The sequence below is a fragment of the Cavia porcellus genome, unplaced genomic scaffold (genome assembly GCF_034190915.1).
Source record: "Cavia porcellus strain 051 isolate PalLab524CR breed Dunkin Hartley unplaced genomic scaffold, mCavPor4.1 scaffold_19, whole genome shotgun sequence".
Classification (NCBI taxonomy): Eukaryota; Metazoa; Chordata; class Mammalia; order Rodentia; family Caviidae; genus Cavia; species Cavia porcellus.
The window spans coordinates 67,291,028-67,309,864 of record NW_026947502.1 but is presented as its reverse complement, the minus strand read 5'-3'; the positions used below and the strand labels follow the sequence as shown (position 1 = coordinate 67,309,864).

General features: G+C 45.5%; 1 protein-coding gene across 1 annotated transcript in view; it reads right to left on the bottom strand.

Annotated features, from left to right (window-relative positions):
• The window catches only part of Cacna1c (calcium voltage-gated channel subunit alpha1 C), a gene marked incomplete at its 5' end in the record, with an annotated part of 685,364 nt that overhangs the window by 13,273 nt on the left and 653,254 nt on the right, over positions 1 to 18,837 (bottom strand). The window contains 7 exon segments of the mRNA NM_001172923.1: positions 220 to 354; positions 799 to 926; positions 3,593 to 3,694; positions 10,066 to 10,168; positions 11,796 to 11,892; positions 12,588 to 12,715; positions 13,222 to 13,387. Of these exon segments, the coding sequence (NP_001166394.1) occupies positions 220 to 354; positions 799 to 926; positions 3,593 to 3,694; positions 10,066 to 10,168; positions 11,796 to 11,892; positions 12,588 to 12,715; positions 13,222 to 13,387 (859 nt within the window).

Below are 18,837 nucleotides of genomic sequence, written 5' to 3'. Positions count from 1 at the left end.
TGGGTCCTAGGGGAGCTCCTATGATACAGAGTCAGACACAAGGGTGGAGGCTTGTGTCTGACTAGGGGAAAGCTGAGCAGATGACCTTGGACCCTGACGCAGAGGTCAGACTTTTCCTCCTGGGTTTTCTTGGCAGGACACAGTCTATCCACTCTTTTGCTTTACCCTAAACTAGGTAAAAAAGTAAATAACCGAAAGCACTAGTGTCATGGTACCTACCCTGAAGATGTCATCTTCGGAGGCAGCAGACACAGCCTCCTTCATGGCCTTGTCTAGCTCTTCCTCGGCAGTCAAGTCTCCAGAGATGGCTCGGCGGATCTCAGGTCCAATGTCATGTAGGGTGCGCAAGCCAGCCTGGAACCCAGAGGGACACAGGAGGACCCGATCCTTACCACTGACCTTCACAGCCAGTCAGCACCTGCCCCTGCACCCTCAGCTTCCCTGCTGGGCAGTGGCTCTTTAGACCATGATGGACTTTCTTGGAATGCCTCTTGGGCTGGGACAGTCTGCTTTTCTATCCAGAGGAATGAAAGAACACTAGAGCCACCAGGCACCGGGGGATCACGGGAACCTCAGCTGAGTATGTGAGTGTTCTAGGGCTAGGGGTGGCAGGCAGGACTGTGCAGGGCGGAGTGAGGGGGAATGGTGCCCCTTCTCACATCTGTCTGCAGAAATGCTTGGAGCCCCCAGAAGTTTCTTTCTGAAGGGACCTGGGCTTCAGCCTCCTGGTGAGACATGTAGGATCAGAGGAAGATGGCCAGGACCTTGCTGGCATGTGGCCCCTCTCCAGCTCCTCACCTGTAGAGACAGAGCATTCCTCTGGGAGGGCTTGCCCACAAGCCCTTGCTCTTTGCGCTTCTTGAACTTCCGGAAGTACTCTTGGATCAGGAAAGTAGCGTAGAACTTGCCAACTGTGACCTCGTCATCTGAGACACGGAGAGGGGAGAGGATTGGAGGAAACAGAGTAAGTCAGTTAGAATTCATTAATTGCTTTCAGCATCCAAAATTTCTTTGTGTTTTTAATTTTATTGGGTTTTTTTTAGTAAAAAAGAGAAAAATATATAAAATAGTATGTAGTAAAATGTCTATCCCTTATCTGCTTAGTTCTCACTTCCTCAGAGCTGGCCATTTAAAAAAATTAGTTTCTTGACTTTTTCCAGAGGTTACTAATGCAAATACCTCCTGAGTAGCTGGGGCAACAGGCGGGCCACTATACCTGGTTTCTTCTCTTTTTAAGTTTTGAATACAGGTAGGTATCTTAGTGCCAAAATTTATTAGTGCCAAAAATTATTTCTTCCCTTGAATTTTGTTACCCTGAACTGTCATTGCTAACTCTTATTGATTCTATTATAAATGGAGTACAAACATAGTTGTTTTGAGATTGAACGTTGGGGGTAGAAGGAACACTTTCTTGCTGTTGAAGTTTGGATTTTTCCTTTCAGTCCGACAGAATGGTTATTGTTTCAAGCGTCTGCCCTGGGCTGGTCACCCAAGGTCACACATATGATATCTTGGTCTGTGTCTCAGGCCAGTAGCAGACAGCAGGGAAGCCAATGGGAAGCGAGTGGTCTTTGCCTCCTGTCTCTTGTGAAGGGCGCAGCTCGTGATGGCTGTCTTGATCCTCGCTGTCCTTTACAAACAGCCAACTCTACCTCACTGATGGGTTTCACCTGGTGGGGCCTCGTTCCTGTGTGGGAGGTGGACCCAGGTCCCCTGGGTCCCATCCAGGGAAGTCAGGAACAAGCTTAAGGTTTTAGACTCCCAAAGACCTGGGTTTAAAACCCTGATTCTACTTATTCATCCTGCAACCAAGGGACAGCTACTTAGCTTCTAAGAGCCTCGGTTCCTTGATAAAAAGTCAGAGCAGTGTTTTAAGAATCAAATAAACGACTGGTTATAAGCCAACACTTGGCCTAGTGTGGTGCGTCTTAGCCCTAGTTTGGCTTTCTGCTGGAAAATGTTTTCTTTAGGAGGTGTCACTTCTTAAGGGTAGTTCGGAAATGTACCGGGTGTTTGCCAGCTGCCAGAAGACAGCTAAAATAAATAATATACTTACTAAGTATATTTACTTAACCCTTATTTCAAAATGACAGATCCAAAGTGTTGACAATATTTAGCCTTTTCTTACTTTCTTTTTTTTTTTTTTGTCTTTTTCCTTTTTATCGGTACTGGGGATTGAACTCACAACTGCCTGCTTGCAAAGGCAGGCGCTTATGCTGCTGAGCTAAATCCCCAGCTCCCTTGACTTTCTTTCAATACAAACTTATTTGCTCTAAGCGGTTGCAACTGAGCATTTTACCAGTTTATTATCACTTCCCGCATACTTGTGTCTGAGCATTTAAATGAAAACATTTGCTATTAATGTATTTCATACTAGAACCATAGCATTATAGTTTTAAAAAACATTTCATTTATTATAAAAAGAAGAAAAAAACAGGATTTCAAAACAAGATAATAGGAGAGTAACAATAACCGATACATTGCATATTGTTATCCTCAGAGTAGTTACTCAGGACACAGGATATAAGCATGAGAATCTGTCCAAACAACATTAGAACAAATCCTTTTAATGAACTAAGAGAAACTATCTTAGCTACCTTGTGTATGTGTATATCTGTATTTATATAAATATACTTTTTTCCCTTTTTCCTTCCTTCTTTTCCTTTTTCCCCATCAGAGTTTCTGTTTTCTTTTGAACAGTTTCTTCCCCATTCTCAACATCTATTTACATTTTGGGTCCTATTTACTGGCTCAGGCTCTCACACTAGTGAGACTGTATGATGTTTACACATGTGTCTGATTTACTTCACTTATGAGTATTGTCTTGAGCATTTACCTATAAAAGTCTCGAGTTTATCCTTCTTTATGACTGAGTAGTGTTCTATTATATAAAAAAGCCCACTTTTCTTTTAGGCCATTCCTTAGTTAATGGGCATTTGGGTTGTTTCCAAGATCTAGCTATTACAAATTGTGTTGCTGAACGTGGGTGCACATATATCACTGTGATATGATGTTTTTAATTCTTCTGGGAACAGCAATATAGCTATACTTCGGAAACTACATGTATCAGAAAACCACTACTATTTTCACTTGTGGACCATGAGACAGTAGAAATTATCTGCTATAAAAAGAGGCTTTGGGCTTGGTAGAGATGAGAACCCCACACCAGGAAGAAGGAAACGAATTTCAAAAGAGGGATAATCTCAAGGGATTTTCCTTTTAGGCCCCTAAAGCAGTCCTCCAGTAAAAAGCCAGAGGCTTACGAAGAAATCCGCACTTTCTGCAGGCCTCTGGGACTTTCTGCAACCCTGTATGCATCCAGGGCTCGCTGGTCCCAGGGTGCGTAGTGCGAGACTGCAGCAGGTTTCCAGCCTGACAGTTTATATCCAGGTTTATTCAAGACACTGCTTCTACTCCCTCCTAACCAGTAAGGCTTTCGAACCCCACAAGAAGGACCCGGAGAAAGCAGGGTCCTGAGAGTCTAGCCTAGCAGATTCAAAAAGGAGAATCTCAAGGGCTTTCTCTGTGTGTCTAGACACAAGGCAGACAAACCACGTGAAGCCACAGCTGCAGGACTGCAGGCAGCACTTACCACCAGCAGGGGGCACCACTTGGTCCAGAAGCTTCATGCTGGTCCGTTTCCAGATCTTCTTGATGATGGCGCGCAGCTCCTCATTGGCTTGTTCTAGGTTCCCTGAGGGGTGGGAGATGCCAGGCTGAGAACAATCCTGAGCCCCAGGAGTGCGCTCCCATGGGCCGGGTCCCTCTGAATAAAGCGAGAAGTCACTTATGGTGGTCCTGGAGAAGCCACTGATGGTGGCCTTCCCTCACACACCTCCCTGCCTGGTCAGCTTCACTTTCTTCCTTACTGCTTTCCTCCCAGTCTTCCAATTTTCCACCTCTGTGCCCACTCCTCTCCCCACCCTCGCTGCTTTCCTCCTTTCCTCCTCCTCTCCCGTGTCTGCCCCATGCCATCATTTTCCCTTCCTCCTCACATGTCACTCGGGCCGCCTTGGTGTCCCTTTCCCCCACCACTTTATGCCTTGTCTCCGAGTCACTTGGTTCCCAAGTGCCTGGATAGAGCTGTTACCCTGCCTGCAGCCACACACACAGCCCTGCACTCATTGCCCCGCCGGGAGAGCCCTGAGGCTGCTTACTTTTTTTTGTCTTTTTCCTTTTTATCAGTACCGGGGATCGAACTCAGGACTGCCTGCTTGCATGGCAGCGCTTATGCCGCTGAGCTAAATCCCCAGCTCCCTCTGAGGCTGCTTTCTATGGGGGCACTTCTTGTGGATCTCTCTGGGTGGCTGTGGGAATGTGGGTGATCAGAGGGAAGGACAGCCCTCTGGCCTGGCTAACGTGTCTGTGTCTAGGAGATTCTGCTCTGAGTCTCCCACAGCAGGGAGATGGCAAAACCTGACACCAGAAGCAGAAGGGACTGGGCTCTAGCTCTAGATTTTGCTCGGGTTTACTTTTTCCATTGGTAAAACAGGCTTAATTAGATGCCTGTGCCACACAGCCTCTGGGACACAGCCTTACTGTGGCAGAAGAGACAGGCTGCGACCTGCAGCTGGAAGAAAGGATGTGGATGTTCTAGGATGCGTCCCAAGACACTTGTCCCCATGCCCCCTGCATAAAACCCTGGGATTGGGAGTGTGATGGATTTTACTCCCAGGATTAGGTCGTATGGCACCTATGATTTTTTCCCCTTTTTTCTCCAAATCCATTTTATTTCAAGTAGAAAAAGACAGAGAAAGAAGAGGAAGAAGAAGGAGAAGGAGGAGAAGAGGAGGAGCAGGAAAAGGAGGAGAAAGAGATAGAAAAGAAGATGATGATGAAGAAGAGAAGGAGGAAGAGGAAGAAGAGGAGGAAGAAGAAAAGAAAAACTAAAAATTTCAAAACTCATCAACCAGGGGGCAACAGTGGTACATACATTGCACCTTGTCACCCCCAAATCATTCACCCAGAGCACAGGATATCTGCATTCAATGGTCTGAATGGCACCTATGATTTTTAAGACAGGGAGATGATCTCAGTGGGCCTGACCTAATCACACACGCCCTTTGACAGCGCTCTCTAGCTGTGGCCTTAACTGAGAAGCAGTCTCTGGGGGCTGAGAGTAGTCTTTAGCCGACAGCTAGCAGGAAAATGACTGTAGACAGACAATGGTAGGAAATGAATTTCTCCCACAACCTGAGTGAGCCTCCAGGAGGGAACATGGCCTGATCACTGTTGTACTCTAAGAAAATACCTTCATTATTTTGTGTATTATAGCAAACCTGCAATGTGGCTTATTAAATGTTTTTTATCCTTTTTCCCTAACTGATATGTTAAGTAACCTAATTCATATGTTGAGCAATACTCTCCTCTGTAAAGAATTGCAAGAATCTCACCTAATTGATATGTTAACCATTGTTGCCCGCTACAAACTACAGAAGTTGTGCTAAAACAAGCTAACAAGGGTTGTTAATCACTGTTAGGCACCTCTATTCTCCACTAAAGAGCTAAAGAAAACTAGGATGGCCCACTAATTTACACTTGTTTAAAGTAACCTGCTTGTGTGCAGAGAAATTTGCATATGAGTTTAACCCTTTACCTGACCTTGACACATAACCACCGTTTTCTGTTCTGTATGGTGCCTCCCTCTCCCCTCACCTATCTATCTAGGCCATAAAGAATTTGGGTTTCTGGTGACCTCTTCCCGACCCGGTGATGATCTGTCATAAAATGAGCCTGCCCCAATTTTAAGAACTGTTTAGCTTCAAAGAAATTACCGGGAAATACTATGGCCCAAACCCCAATCGGTGCTTTCCTTTTGTTCTGTATGCATCAAATGAGTTAGATATCAGATCTTTGTAAAACTTAAGTTTCAGCTTCTTGTAACTCTTGACCCCTTCGCACCCCACTAGCAAAAACGAGCTGTCCTGGGATAATTAACTGTCCACTTTCTTCCCCAAATATTGCTGCAGACATGCCACTCCGAGATAATGTCAGTCTGTAGGATGGGAGTAATTGAGAAACACCAGGAACTCCCGAGATTGTCAGAGCTAAGTGGACAGCAATACAGTTTCCAGACTCGGGTCAACAAATTTGATGGCTCTGCAGGTTTCTTTGTTTCTCCCCCCACCCTTTTCCTCCAGCCTCTTTTTAAAGTCCTCCCTTCAGTCTCTGGGACAGTCTCCAAATTGGCTCCCGGAGACTTGTCGCCAGGCCTGGAAATAAAGCCTTCGCTACCTAAATTTTCGGTCTCTTGGTTCCTTGGATTTTATACCGGGGCCCGAGTTATAACAATCACTATCCTGATTTCGGCGTTCTGAAGCCCTCAGCAGAGAACACAGCTATTCTGTGAACTTATGGGTTGCAGAACACTGAGCTTTTAACTATGTGTCGTGTGCAGCTGGGAAGTCTGCAGTGATTTGTGATGCAGCAACAGGAAAGCAGTCTGGGTGCTGTTCACTGGCAATACGTGGGTGAGGCCCTGGGACACATGGCAGGGAGTTCTGTTTAGATGGCCTGAGTTAGGTGCAGCTCTTAGGACACACAGGAGAGCAAACAGAGGTGGTAATGGAAAAATGAGCTCTGGAGTTCTTCTCTGTTTGAACTTTAGATTCCAACAGCAGCTGAAGCCAGAGGACCACAGAGGAGCCTCACAATGGAGGCCATCAAGCCCTATCTCAGCGCAGTTACTGGTTTTTGACCTGCACAGCGCAAGAGGCCTGAAGAGTCATGCTGAAATAAACTTATGCTCTGTCTAGGGCTACACAGACTCCCCACAAAACTCATGGGTAGATGGGACTGTGGAATGTGAACTTAGAGGGAAGTAGCATTACTAGTTAAGATGAGGCTGTGCTGGATTAGGGTGGCCCAGGAATCGAGTGATGGTGTCTCTGGAAAAAGAGCAGAGGACACCCAGGGAAGGCCATGTGAAGCGGCTGGAGTGTGGTAACTTGAGCCTGTGCATGGAAGCACAGCCTCCAACCACCAGAAGCTTGGAGAGAGGCATGGGGGCAGATCCCAGCCTCCCGAAGGAGCCAACCCTGCCACACCTTGCCTTTGGATTTCTGGTCTCCCACGCCATGGCAGAATAACTTTCTCTTGTTTTAAGCTTCCCTAGGTTACACAAACCTACGGAACACATGTGTCTTCTAAGAAGACCTTTCGTATTTTGGGGCCCTCAATTAATTCTCATAATGATCTATGCAACTGTGGATTTCATCTTTTTTCCAGGCCTTCATTTGTTCTCCTGATGATCTGTGCAGCTGTGGATTTCCTATTTTTGTGGGTGACTTCATTTATTCTCATAATGAGGACATGCAACTGTGGGTTCTATATTTTGAGGAGCCTTCATTTGTTATTATAATGATCTATGTAGCTGTGGGTTTCATATTATTTTAGGGCCTCTGTGTATTCTCATAATGATCTGTGTAACTACAGAACTTCATTTCACATCATCTTACTTGAAAGTATCTTCCATCTCCTTTCCAAGAGAAGAGCTGTTTGTTGGTACTGGACTGGGAGTGGGAGGTTTCATCCTCTGAAGTAGGTATTGATTTCTCTCCAGTTCCTCCCACTCACAATGCCTAGGCAGGAGGCCTGATCTAAGCCTATCCTCACAAATCTGAATGTTTTCTCTCCTCTTTTTCCAGTTGCTTCTAAGCATATGTCTTGTTATGGTTGGTACATTGTGTCAACATGAGAAGTTTAGAAGTTTAGGGTTTTTACTTTGTAAATATCCTAGTCCTATGCAAAGGAGGGCAAGGAGATTTTGTGAGTGCTATGCCCATCTGAAGCGGGGAGTGGTGGCCTGTGTACAGTGTAAGGGAGGAGAAGAGGCTTGTTTTCCTCCTTTTGCTCTGGCTGCTGCCTTGAAGTGTTGCCCCTGTGCCATGCCATCTTGCCTTGGAGCCAGCTGATTATGGACCGAAACCTCCAAAAACTGTAATCTAAATTAACCTTTTCTTCCCTAATTTTGGGCATTAGGTATTTTTGCCTCAGCAAGGAGAGAAAAGTAACCAAGTCACGCCTTATGTCCCAGTCTTGGAATTTTAACACATCCTCAAGGGTCTGTGTGTCCTGAAAGTTCATCCTTGAGTCTGGCATTATGGCCCTTTAGTGGCTCTTCTGCAATGTCATTGGGTTCAAAGAGATTTTCTTTCATTTTTGACTGTAGTTCCCAGTGAGTGGCATCTCCCTGTTTCTCTGGAATCCCTATTTTCTCGATATAGGCTATTGGTCATTGAGTAATTAGGTGAGTCTCTTTTGTTTGTTTGCTTGTTTTTACAGTGCCAATAATGGAACTCTGAGCCTTGTGCCTGCTAGGTGAGCACTCTACCTCTGAGCTCATTCAGGTCCTGGCCAGCCCCTTTGCAAGGCTGACAGCTGTCAGCATTACTTCACTTGAATTTGGTTTGGTGGACAGTGTGTCTTCTTTATTACTGACTCTTGGCTTCTGTGCAATTTTGTTCCTATGACACCAAATTTACACCCTGATTTACATCAAGCTATAATTATGTCATCTCTCTCTGGCAAAGAAAACTCTCCCCCTTAACCACAAATAAAATAATATTCGTGGTAGAAAATTTGGAAAGTAACAAAACTAGAGAAAGAAGGTCTAAATCACTGCTGATTCTACTAGTCAGTGATGTTCAGTGTTAACATATTAACACATGCCTTCCAATTTCTATGTAATGTCAACTCACATGCATTAAATATAAATCTAATTGTTTTGGTCATCAGAAATAGGCCAGTTCACACCCATTTTGGTTGCCTTGGTGTCTGATGCTATTTTTTCTTAGCCTTTGCTGTCTTTTTAGTTTAACAGCAGAACTTGACCTAGTTTTATTTTTTAAGATTAGGTTGTTTTTGGAACCTGTATCTTGCTGGCCTGTGTCTTGTTTTCCTTCAGATGGTTCCACTATTCTCTGGAAGGATTTCACTGAGAAATGGCCCCTCTCTGGGTTATTCACTGAACTAAATTCCCAGATGTCACCATCTTTCTTTATTTTACAAATGAAGAAACTGCAGTGAGAGCTAATGAAGGCCTTGGATATGTGTTAGCAGTGAGATGTGGCTATGTGTGTACAAACTCTCATCTCCCCGCGCCTCCTGGGACCAAGTGACCAACAGGGCTGGGAGCTGGGGCTCTGAGGCAGAAGTGTGAGGAGGGGAAAGAGGACAACACATCACTTATCTGGTCTGTTTTTCCAATCACTCTGCTTAACCCATGTGTGTCATCAGTGCAGCTGCTCAAAATGCAGATGCGTGGGCCTCACCCCCAGACATTCAGATTCCTAGTGGTGGGCTCAGGACTCAGTCCTTCGAGCAAGCCCTGGCAGTGGATTGTGGGGCTGGTGGTCCCTTGACCACCACCTGAGAAATAAATGTAACAGGCAGGGAGTAGTGGTATCTTGTCAGGTCCATTCCACACAGCCTTTTCCAGAGTGACTTGGGACACCTGCCAGTCATGAGGACAGCAGGTGACCACCCACAGGTGCCTTTGTGCAAACCAGAAGGGGCCTCCGCTGGCAGCAGGCAGAGCAGTGCAGTGCTGGGGGACCTTAGCCCTTTCCTCCTGGAGGGCCAAGCATCCTGGGGCAGGTACAGCCTGCGCAACCACACAGGAGGACCTTTACCCCGTCTCCACTTTTCATAGTCCCTTTCCTAACACAGGTTCTTCAGTTTTAAATTGGTGTTGAGCATTTGAGATGCACCCTCTCCACCCCGTCGCCACTAAAAAGCCCTTGAGCTGGGGATTAGTTCTAGAAGCTTAAGAGTCAGCCCCTTTTGTATTTGAAACTATACCCTAAGACTTCAAGATACCACTCAGAATAAGTCCTAAGATTTTACAGAAAGGAAGAGTTCAAAACAAGCGAGTGAGAGGCAATGAAGCCACTTTAGATGGAAAGAAAACATGGGCAGGCTGAGAGAGCAGGTTATCACATCTTGCTGCTCGGATGCTGTGGCAGATGGGATGGTCCCAGGGGCAGTTCGCAGGCTACTGAGTTCTCTGCCTATTCTGCTAGACCTTCTGACTAGCTGTTCCAGGGGTCCGTGGATGGCTCTTACCTTCCGTTTTGATCCTCAGGGCTGTCCTGACCAGGGCAAACAGGGTGGCATTGAACATGACGGTCCCATCGCTGTTCAGAGGCATGTTCATGGAGACAAGGCGCTGGAGAGGAAGACAAAGCCAATGAATAGGGCAGATGGTTCTACAGAACTGCCAAAGAAAGATGCCAGGAGGGCAGGTGGCAGCCTGTATGGGTGCTGTTGGGAGTCAGGCATGAGTCACTGTGATATTTTCAAAACCATAGGAAAGTCTGGGCTTCACTTCCCCAAGGGGGAAGAGGTGGACTCTGTCCTTCTTAGATGTGCTCTCAACTGGCAGCAGAAACTACACCAGGGGTTTGCTGGGTGCCACCTGCCATATGAAATTTACCCAGGTACCAGAGGAGGGATGCCCCAGGAAGTTGGCTTGCAGGAGGTCCAGCACACCTCTCTGTCTGAAAAACTGACCGATGGATCAAGCCAGATTGGAGACTTCTCCATCTTGCTCTCATGTGCTTCCGTGGCCCTGGGCCCTGGTGGATGCCATTGGTGCACCTGGGGTCACCACGTGAAAGGGGTTATGGAGCCCACCTTAAGGGTGTGGTCAAGGGTGTCATTCCTCAGGTTGCACAGAGTCCTCTACTAGTCTTCATGCCAAGAAAGGTTGCACTTTTCCTGAATCAAGGACCTTGTGAGTCTCAAGGACAGTGTGGACTGGCAAACTTACAGCCTAGTGCTCAGTCCCCCTGGCCTGGCTGGAGGTTTGCCCTCGGGATCACCCTCCTCCCCCACCTCATTTCCTATTGTGCTTTTAGCTTACATTTGATTTAAGCTTGTTATGGTTTGGATGTGAAGCTCCCCCAAGGCATGTATGGTAAATACTTGGCCTCCAGACTGTGGGAGGTGGTGGAAGCTTTCGGCAGTGGGGCCTTGTGAGAGGAAGGTCATTGGGCATGGCCCCTGGGGGGGAAGTGGGAATTCAGCCCGTTCCTGTTCTCTTTGCTTCCCAGCTACCATGAGGTGTGTGGACCTCTCCTGCCACACATTCCTACATGGTGCACTGGGCTGCCACAGCCCCACATCCATGGGGCCAAGAGACTTCTGTTTCAGCAGGGAGCTCAGAATGCTGGGAAAGGGGGTGTGCAGGACCTGGAAGAGAGTGTTGGAGTGACATTCCTCAGCTGTTGGCAGCAGGGTTGAGCACAAGAAGGCTTAAGGGGTTCTGGGGTTACAGGTCAGGGGCCACGCTCAGGGTCACACAGGAGCTGTGTCTAACAGAACCTAGTGTGTTTGTCTGAACCTATTGAGGATCATAGACTTATTAAGGAATCTGATGAAAGTCACATCTTCTCCTTGGTAACATTTATGAGTGTTTAGTGATTTTCAATATCATAATTTTAGGACTTCAGTGATGCCTGAAGCCAATTACTGGATGCTCTAGTAGCCCCTAGTTCCAGACCATCCACCCAGGCTGGGAAACCTGAGATGGGCAGCCTGATGGGCTGAACAAATCCTTAATTCAGACAGGGCTTGACACTCACTGGTACAGCCTGTTATTTCCTTACAGAGCCTGAGAACTTAGATCTAGAAGGATCCTTACAATGTAATTTGGCATAGGATCATTTCCATAGGTGCATAAAATATTTTCTTTATTCCTTGCAGGGGTTCTAGGCCTGACCAAGATCACAACTCAGAAGTGCATCTGCCTCCTGTATTTTCTCTTCCTCCCCTGAACCCTGGTCATCTCTTACCTTGCAGGCCACTCGATGAGGACACAGCTTCCCAAAACCCAGAGGAGGCTGAATCCGTCGGAGAAGGGTGACCACATCCAGGTGTTTGATACGACCCCTAGAGGGGGAAGGAGAGGAGGGGGAGGGCAGTCAGGACTCTCAGCAGGGACTCAGAGGCCTGGGAGACAGGACCACTTGAGAGAGGGGACTCAACATGGTCCAGCTCTGCTGGTCCAACTGGTGCAGACTGCCGAATTGTACAGCAAAACTTCAAAACCCAGGCCCAGGCCCACACACACACACACTCTCTCTCTCTTTCTCTCTCTCTCTCTCTCTCTCTCTCTCTCTGTCTCTCTCTCTCTCCACTTCTAATGAATGATTTTCTGTCAGTGCAATGTTTAGGTTGGAAGGTATTTTAGTGATTAAATCCTCAACCTGTGTTCGCTGCTTTGATCCACCTTAGCAGAAGGCATAGAGTGTCAGTCAGAGGTGATCGGTACCAGAGGGCACCCTCAGACCTGACTCCTGGAGTGGAGGTGAGGTTTTCCTGGCCCTAACAGCCTTCTGTACATTCTTATTATTTATTCCTGACACTAGGATCTCCTCTGCTCCTGCTTAACTGCTTTGATGCTGCTCAGTGAAAAGCCCCTGGCCTCCTCTTCTGGCCTTTTCCCTCCCCCCCGGAGTCTGGTGCCTATGGCTCAGCGTTTCCGGCTGCTCTCCCCATGTTGACCTCTCCTGGACCTCTTCTCTCGGAATGACCACTCCCCTTCCCTCTCAACTTGGAGAATCAGGGTTCCCTGTAGGACTTACTTGGCTTCTGGGTCATATTCTGCCCAGATTCTTTTAAATTCATCCAGATGGTGGGGACCGAGGATTGACCAGTCTCTTGTCAGGTAGTCAAAGTTGTCCATGATGACAGCTACAAAGAGGTTGATGATCTGCAGGGAACAGTTTGCACAGTAAAGTCTTTGTCACTCGAGCCCGTCTTGCCAGCCAGTGTCTAGGCACAGCAGAGGGCAATATTTCCAGATACTCACAGCATGTTGGTGTTTAGAACACAGCCCCTAAACTCGGGTCTCTTGGATATAAACTTGGCATTGCTTCCACTTGAACTCCACTTATGGGACACACAGCTTCCCTTGACTGGGGAGGGCTGTGCAGGACAGAGAGTGGCTTTATCTGTCACTTTGCCCTCACCTGCGTGAGGTACCAAAGCCATGTAAATTCCTGCTAGGCATCCACTCATCCCCTTTGTCTTTGGGGACACTCCACCATGACAAGAGCCAAGAGGGGACAGGAAAGAGGCTGACTGAGCTTACTCTGGCTGAGGGCGGCTGGACATACCCGCTACCCGTGAGGTGGCCTGGCTACTGTGGGCTGCCCTGGAACCGCACACTCCCGCCTTCCTGTGCAAGGCACTGCGCCACGCATTGCCCTTACTTACCAGGAAGGCACAGAGCATGTAGAAGCTGATGAAGTAGAAGACAGCAAAGCTGCTGCCACAGGGTGTCTCCCCTTCTGTGCTGTTGCTGGGCTCGGACTCCGGAGCACACTTCTTGCCCGGCATGCAGGCCAGCATGATGTCCTGCCAGGCCTCCCCTGTGGCACACCTGGAGCAGAGAAGCAAGAGACCCATGCACCCCTGCAGCCGGCCTCACATGGGTGAAGTCCCCTCGGCATCCTTCCTCAGAAAGAACTACTAAAGCGAACTTGGTGTTTGTCACTCTCTGAATGCTGAGATCTGTTCAGTCAATATAAAAATGTGTGGAGTTTCTCTGAGAGCTCTAGGACTTTAATAAATTGGCTCCTGTCTGTAGACTTGCTCAAGTATGCTCTATGAATGTGTCATTAGAATCATTCACCCTCTTGTGAAGAGACATTTAGGTTTTTCAATTTTTTTCCGCTCCTAGGATTAACACTGAAGAAGCACACATTTTCACTGTGGGTATCACATTGGACGGTGCAGGGCCGGGCTGTGTGTTTTCTCGTTACCTCTTTGTTAGTTATGTACATTACCAGTATGTTTCCAGGCATTGGCTTGTTTCTAGCTTTACTTACTGTATATTTGGTTGAATTCGAGTTTTAAATTTTAATGTGGTCAAATTTATAACTTTTTACTTTATATTTTGTGCCTTTAGCATCTCATCTAAAATGAGCCTCCCTGATTCTAGAACATTAAGTTAACCTCCACTATGTTCTTTTTTTGGTATTGGGGATCAAACTCATGACCTTGCGCCTACCAGGCAGGCGCTTGTGCTGCTGAGCTAAATCCCTGGCCCTCCACTATGTTCTTTCAAAGCTTCTAAATTTTTTTTCTCACAGTGATTCATTAACTTGGATTTTGTGTTGGTCTGAGATAGAAGTGCGCTTGTATCTTTTTCTGTAGAGATAATCAGTTTTGTCCTGTTAATTGAATAGTGCTCTTTACCTACTAGTTTGAAATGTCTCTCCTGACCTCAGTTATGTTTCTACAGCTACGTCTTGTGGTAAACTTTTTATTCTCTCCTGTAGGTTTATTTGGTTGTCTTGGTACCGATGTGCCACACTGTCCTGATTACTGTAGCTTACAGTAGGGCTTGCCCTGCCACAGGGCATGGGATCTGGTTTGTTCCTTGTTCTTCAACCTTTGTCTTCTTTATTCACTTTCTTTTTTTATTCATAGACACACTAGAATCAGCCTGTGAAGTCCCATGAATAGTCCAGTTGAGAGTGCTATTGAAATTGCATCGGTGCATACATTAACTTGGGAATCTTGACATATTTATGATAAAATCTTCTGGCTGTGAACACAGTCCATTTATCCATTTATTTAGGCCTCATTCGGTGTCTTCAATAGAATTTTATAATTTTCCCACAGACACCTTTTGGTACATTATTTCTTGGTATTTTCTTTATCTTGTCTATTTAAAATGGTACAGTTTGCTGCACCCAATGGTGCGTGCCCATAGTTACAGCTACTCAGGAGGCTGAGGCAGGAGAACTGATTGAGTCCAGGAATTTATAGTCAGTCTTGGTAATATATCAAGCCCCCATCTCAAAAAAAAAAGGGGGGGGGTGTAGCATACAGCCACACCAGTGTTACATATCTGCTGAAGTTTCTTTTTAGTTTCAATAACTTACCTGTAGCTGCTTTTGAGTATTTTATACAGGCAACTAAGTTCCAAGTTTTTGGCTTTTTTTTCCACTTTTGCTCAGACTCTTATTCTTTTGGTTATTTTTCTTATTACACAGGACAAAACTTGCAGTATAGTGTTGACTAGGAAAATGCTAAGAGCCTGTCGACTGATTCACTAATCCGCCCTTTTCCTTCTCCCTCACAGATCCTGTTTATTGTTACAGATTTTCAGTGAGTTGCTTGGATCACCTACTTGCTGGCCTGTTGGCTTCAAACAATGACAGCTATGTCTACACATTTTCACTTCATAACTTCCTGCTTTTTCTCTTTTCCTTATTGGGATTAGCTTGGTGTTTATCTTCTGGGATGAGCAGAGAACTTTCCTACCACTTTCCATTCCTGACAAATTTACAGAACATGAGTGGCTGATTGTTTGATGGTTTGGTACACCTCATAAATAAAAATATTAGACCTCAGGCCTTATTTTGGTCGTTTGTTTTGAGACAAGGTCTCACTGTGTAGCCCAGCCTGGTCTCGAGCTTGCAGTGTTCCTCCTGCCTCAGCCTCCAGAGTGCAGGGAACACATTTGTGAGCCTCAATGCCTAGTGGTCTTTTTTGAAGCCTAAAGTTTTGATGAGCTTTTCAATTTCTATTATAGGTAATCCTATGTATTTATTTAGAGCATTTTCAATTTTACAATGGCTGCAACCAACATCTTACTTCTGAGTAAAATTGAAATGGAAATGCTTTTTATTTTCCTTTTTGCTAAAATGAAAGTTATTTAAAACTTGTAAGTTACTCATTTCTGGAATTTTCTATGTAAACATTTCAGACTGCAGGTTGCCGTGGGTGACTGGAACCACAAGGAAGGAGGTACCAGGTAATAATTTCTGCTGTTCACTTCCTCCTGTTTGAAACACCCAGGAGGCTCCTCTTTCTTTCCCAGATTGGATGCTGGCTGAGACAGTATCCGGATCAAGGAAGTGCATAATTTCTCTCTTCCAGGTAGTGAGCGGAACTGGAGCCTGGCTTTCTTGGTCCTCTCTTCAGCAGGGCTCATTTCCTCCACCTCTACATATGCCTTTTTTTAAAGTAAGTACAGTACATGTTTGCAGGGCATAATAATTACAGTTATTGCAGCGAGTTTGTCAGTGTACACAACACATCTTAATTCTGTTTTGTCCCCTTCCCTTCCCTTCCAGGTCCTCTCTGCTCCCTCCAACTCTTGTTCCTCTTTCCCACTGAGAAAACTCTATTTCCATTTTTCTCTTTGGTTCTCTTTTTAAAACCTTTTTTAAAAAAAACCTTTTCCCCTTCACTCCCATCTCTTGTTCCCTCTCCCATTTGAAAAGATCTCACTGATTCCTATATCTATCCCTTATTCTGCTCTTTATCTTATTTTATTTTATTTATCTTTTTGAGACAGGACTTCACTATGCAGTTCAGGGTGACCTTGCACTCATATGTAGCCCTGGCTGGCCTTGAACTCACAGCGATCCTCCTACCTCAACCTCCAGAGTGCTGGGATTACAGGCCTGCGCCACCACGCCCAGCTGTTTTTTTGAGTCAGGATCTCAGTATGTAGTTCAGATTGGCCTTGAACTCACTATAGCCCAGGCTGACTTTGAACTCCCAGCGATCTTGGGCATTGAAATCCACGACTGCGCACATGCAAGGCAGGCACTTACGCTGCAGAGCTAAATCCCTAGCCCTTTGCCTCAGCCTCTTGATTGCTGGGATTACAGGCCTGCACCTCCATGCCCAGCAATTCTGCTCCTCCATATGCTGTTGCTATGAAGCAATAGGACCAAGCACTCATGGACTGAAATCTTTAAAACCAGGAGCCAAAATAAATCTTTCTTCTTTATAAATTGATTTTCTCAGGTATTTTGTCACAGTGATAGAAACCTAACAAACACAGGCTTTCTCACAACATATTGGTGGACATGTCCTTTAGACAGATTGGAAAGCTTTTGGATCCTGCTAGTTCTTTGAGGTTCCAGGTAAAGAGCCACAGTAGCATCAGTGTGTTCAGGAGCATCCTTCTCCTTGTGTTTCACAGAGACCACAAAGAGGAAATTCAGGTTCAAGACTCATTGCCAGCCAGGCGTGGTGGCTCACGCTGTAATCCCAGCACTCAGGAGGCTGAGATGGGAGGATCATTGTGAGTTCGAAACCAACCTGGGCTGCAAAGTGGTGAGCTCAAGGCCAGCCTGAGCTGCGTAGTGAGACCCTGTCTCAAAAAAGACCAAAAAAAAAAAAAAAAAAAAAAAGACTCAATGCCAGTAAGTCCGCCTTCCTTTGAGTACACTTATCCTCTTGTCTGTGTCCACTTTCTGAAGCAGTTCTGGAAATCCTCTTTCAAGAGAGTCTGTATGAGGTATGTTCAAAACTGTGGAGATTATTCCTGCCCAGTGTGTCCTCTACCTTATTTGCTGAATGTGGCACCGTGTGACTTCTGGATCTTCCCTAAAGCTGAGATGACTATGATGGGTAAACATGTTGGATCAGCTCAGGACACTGGGCGGCCACACAGCACAGCTAATGACACTCCTGAAGGAGGACTCCTGGCACCACCTCTGAAAGAGGTGGCAATGGTGGGACAGGTGCATTTGCGGTGGGAGGCAATATTTTGAGGAGGATTAATAGCAACGTGCCTTTTTAGTATAATAAATTTAAAAAGTTAAACATTTATCATATTCTTCTTATCATAGAGTATAGATATAAGATACGGTACTGTGGGTCAAACCCAGAGAACCCTGAGCTACATCTCCAAACTTTTTTTCTTTTCTTTTTTCAACAAAGTCTTACTAAGTGTCCAGGTTGGGCTTGAAATAATGACCCTTCTTAAGTCCCAGTGTACCTGGGATCACACTCCTGCAAATATAGTTTCTAAAAGAATAAATGAACTTTAGGCTCTGAATTTTTTTGGTGTTGATTTTTCACCTCATGTATGTAAAATCCAGTGCTCAATCATCTCTAAGTACTGTCATTTCAACTCCTGAGTTACTTAGAAGAGTGGCTTAAACACTTTAAAGTGGTGGATTTTGAGGAGCCATTTTTTTTCTATGGTTACTTTCTTACTTTGGTACACATAAGTCAGGGCTGGGGATTTAGCTCAGCGGTATAAGTGCCTGCCTGGCAAGTGCAAGCTCATAAGTTTGATTCCCCAGTACCAGAAAAACAAAACAAACAAACAAACAAACAAAAACAAGACAAGATACACTTAAGTCAGAGAAGTTTCAGAATTTGTTAGTCATCTTCCTTTTACTATTTTTGAGTACAAATATATAGGTTTTGCCTGTTAACTCTACTGTTTAGATGCTCTTTACCCTTTTTTCTGTTCTAATACATTTGATCTATCACTTTCTATGAGCTGTATTCTATCTTCCACTGTGTGTATATTTTCTCCTTATGGTTCTATTAGGGTTTGTAAGATACATTTGAAGTATTTTTAGGTTCATACACTTCTTTTGTCTTTTTGAGACAGTCTCACTATGCAGTGCAGGCTGGCCTTGAGCTCACTTTGTAGCCCAGGCTGGTCTCAAACTTGAAACAAACCTCCTGCCTCAGCCTCCCGAGTGCTGGGATTACAGGCGTGTGCCACCACGCCCAGCGTGGTTCATGTACTTTTTATGACTGTTATGTATTCTTGGTGTATTTCACTTTTTACAAATACTCAATTATGCTTTTTTGTCTTGCTTGATGCTTTTCACCTAGAATTCTATTTCTTCTGGTTTTGCTGTTGCTGCATTTACCTTATGAGCATTGTCTGGTATTCCTGTCCATCCCTTTTTTCCCATTCTCTTTACATCATTGTATTATCTCTATTTTAAATGAACTAGGAATTCTTAAAGCCAGTATTACAGTACTAACTTATTTTTGTGTCTTTTTGGCACAGAGTTTTGCTATGCAGCTCAGGCTGGCCTCAGACTTGCCATTGTA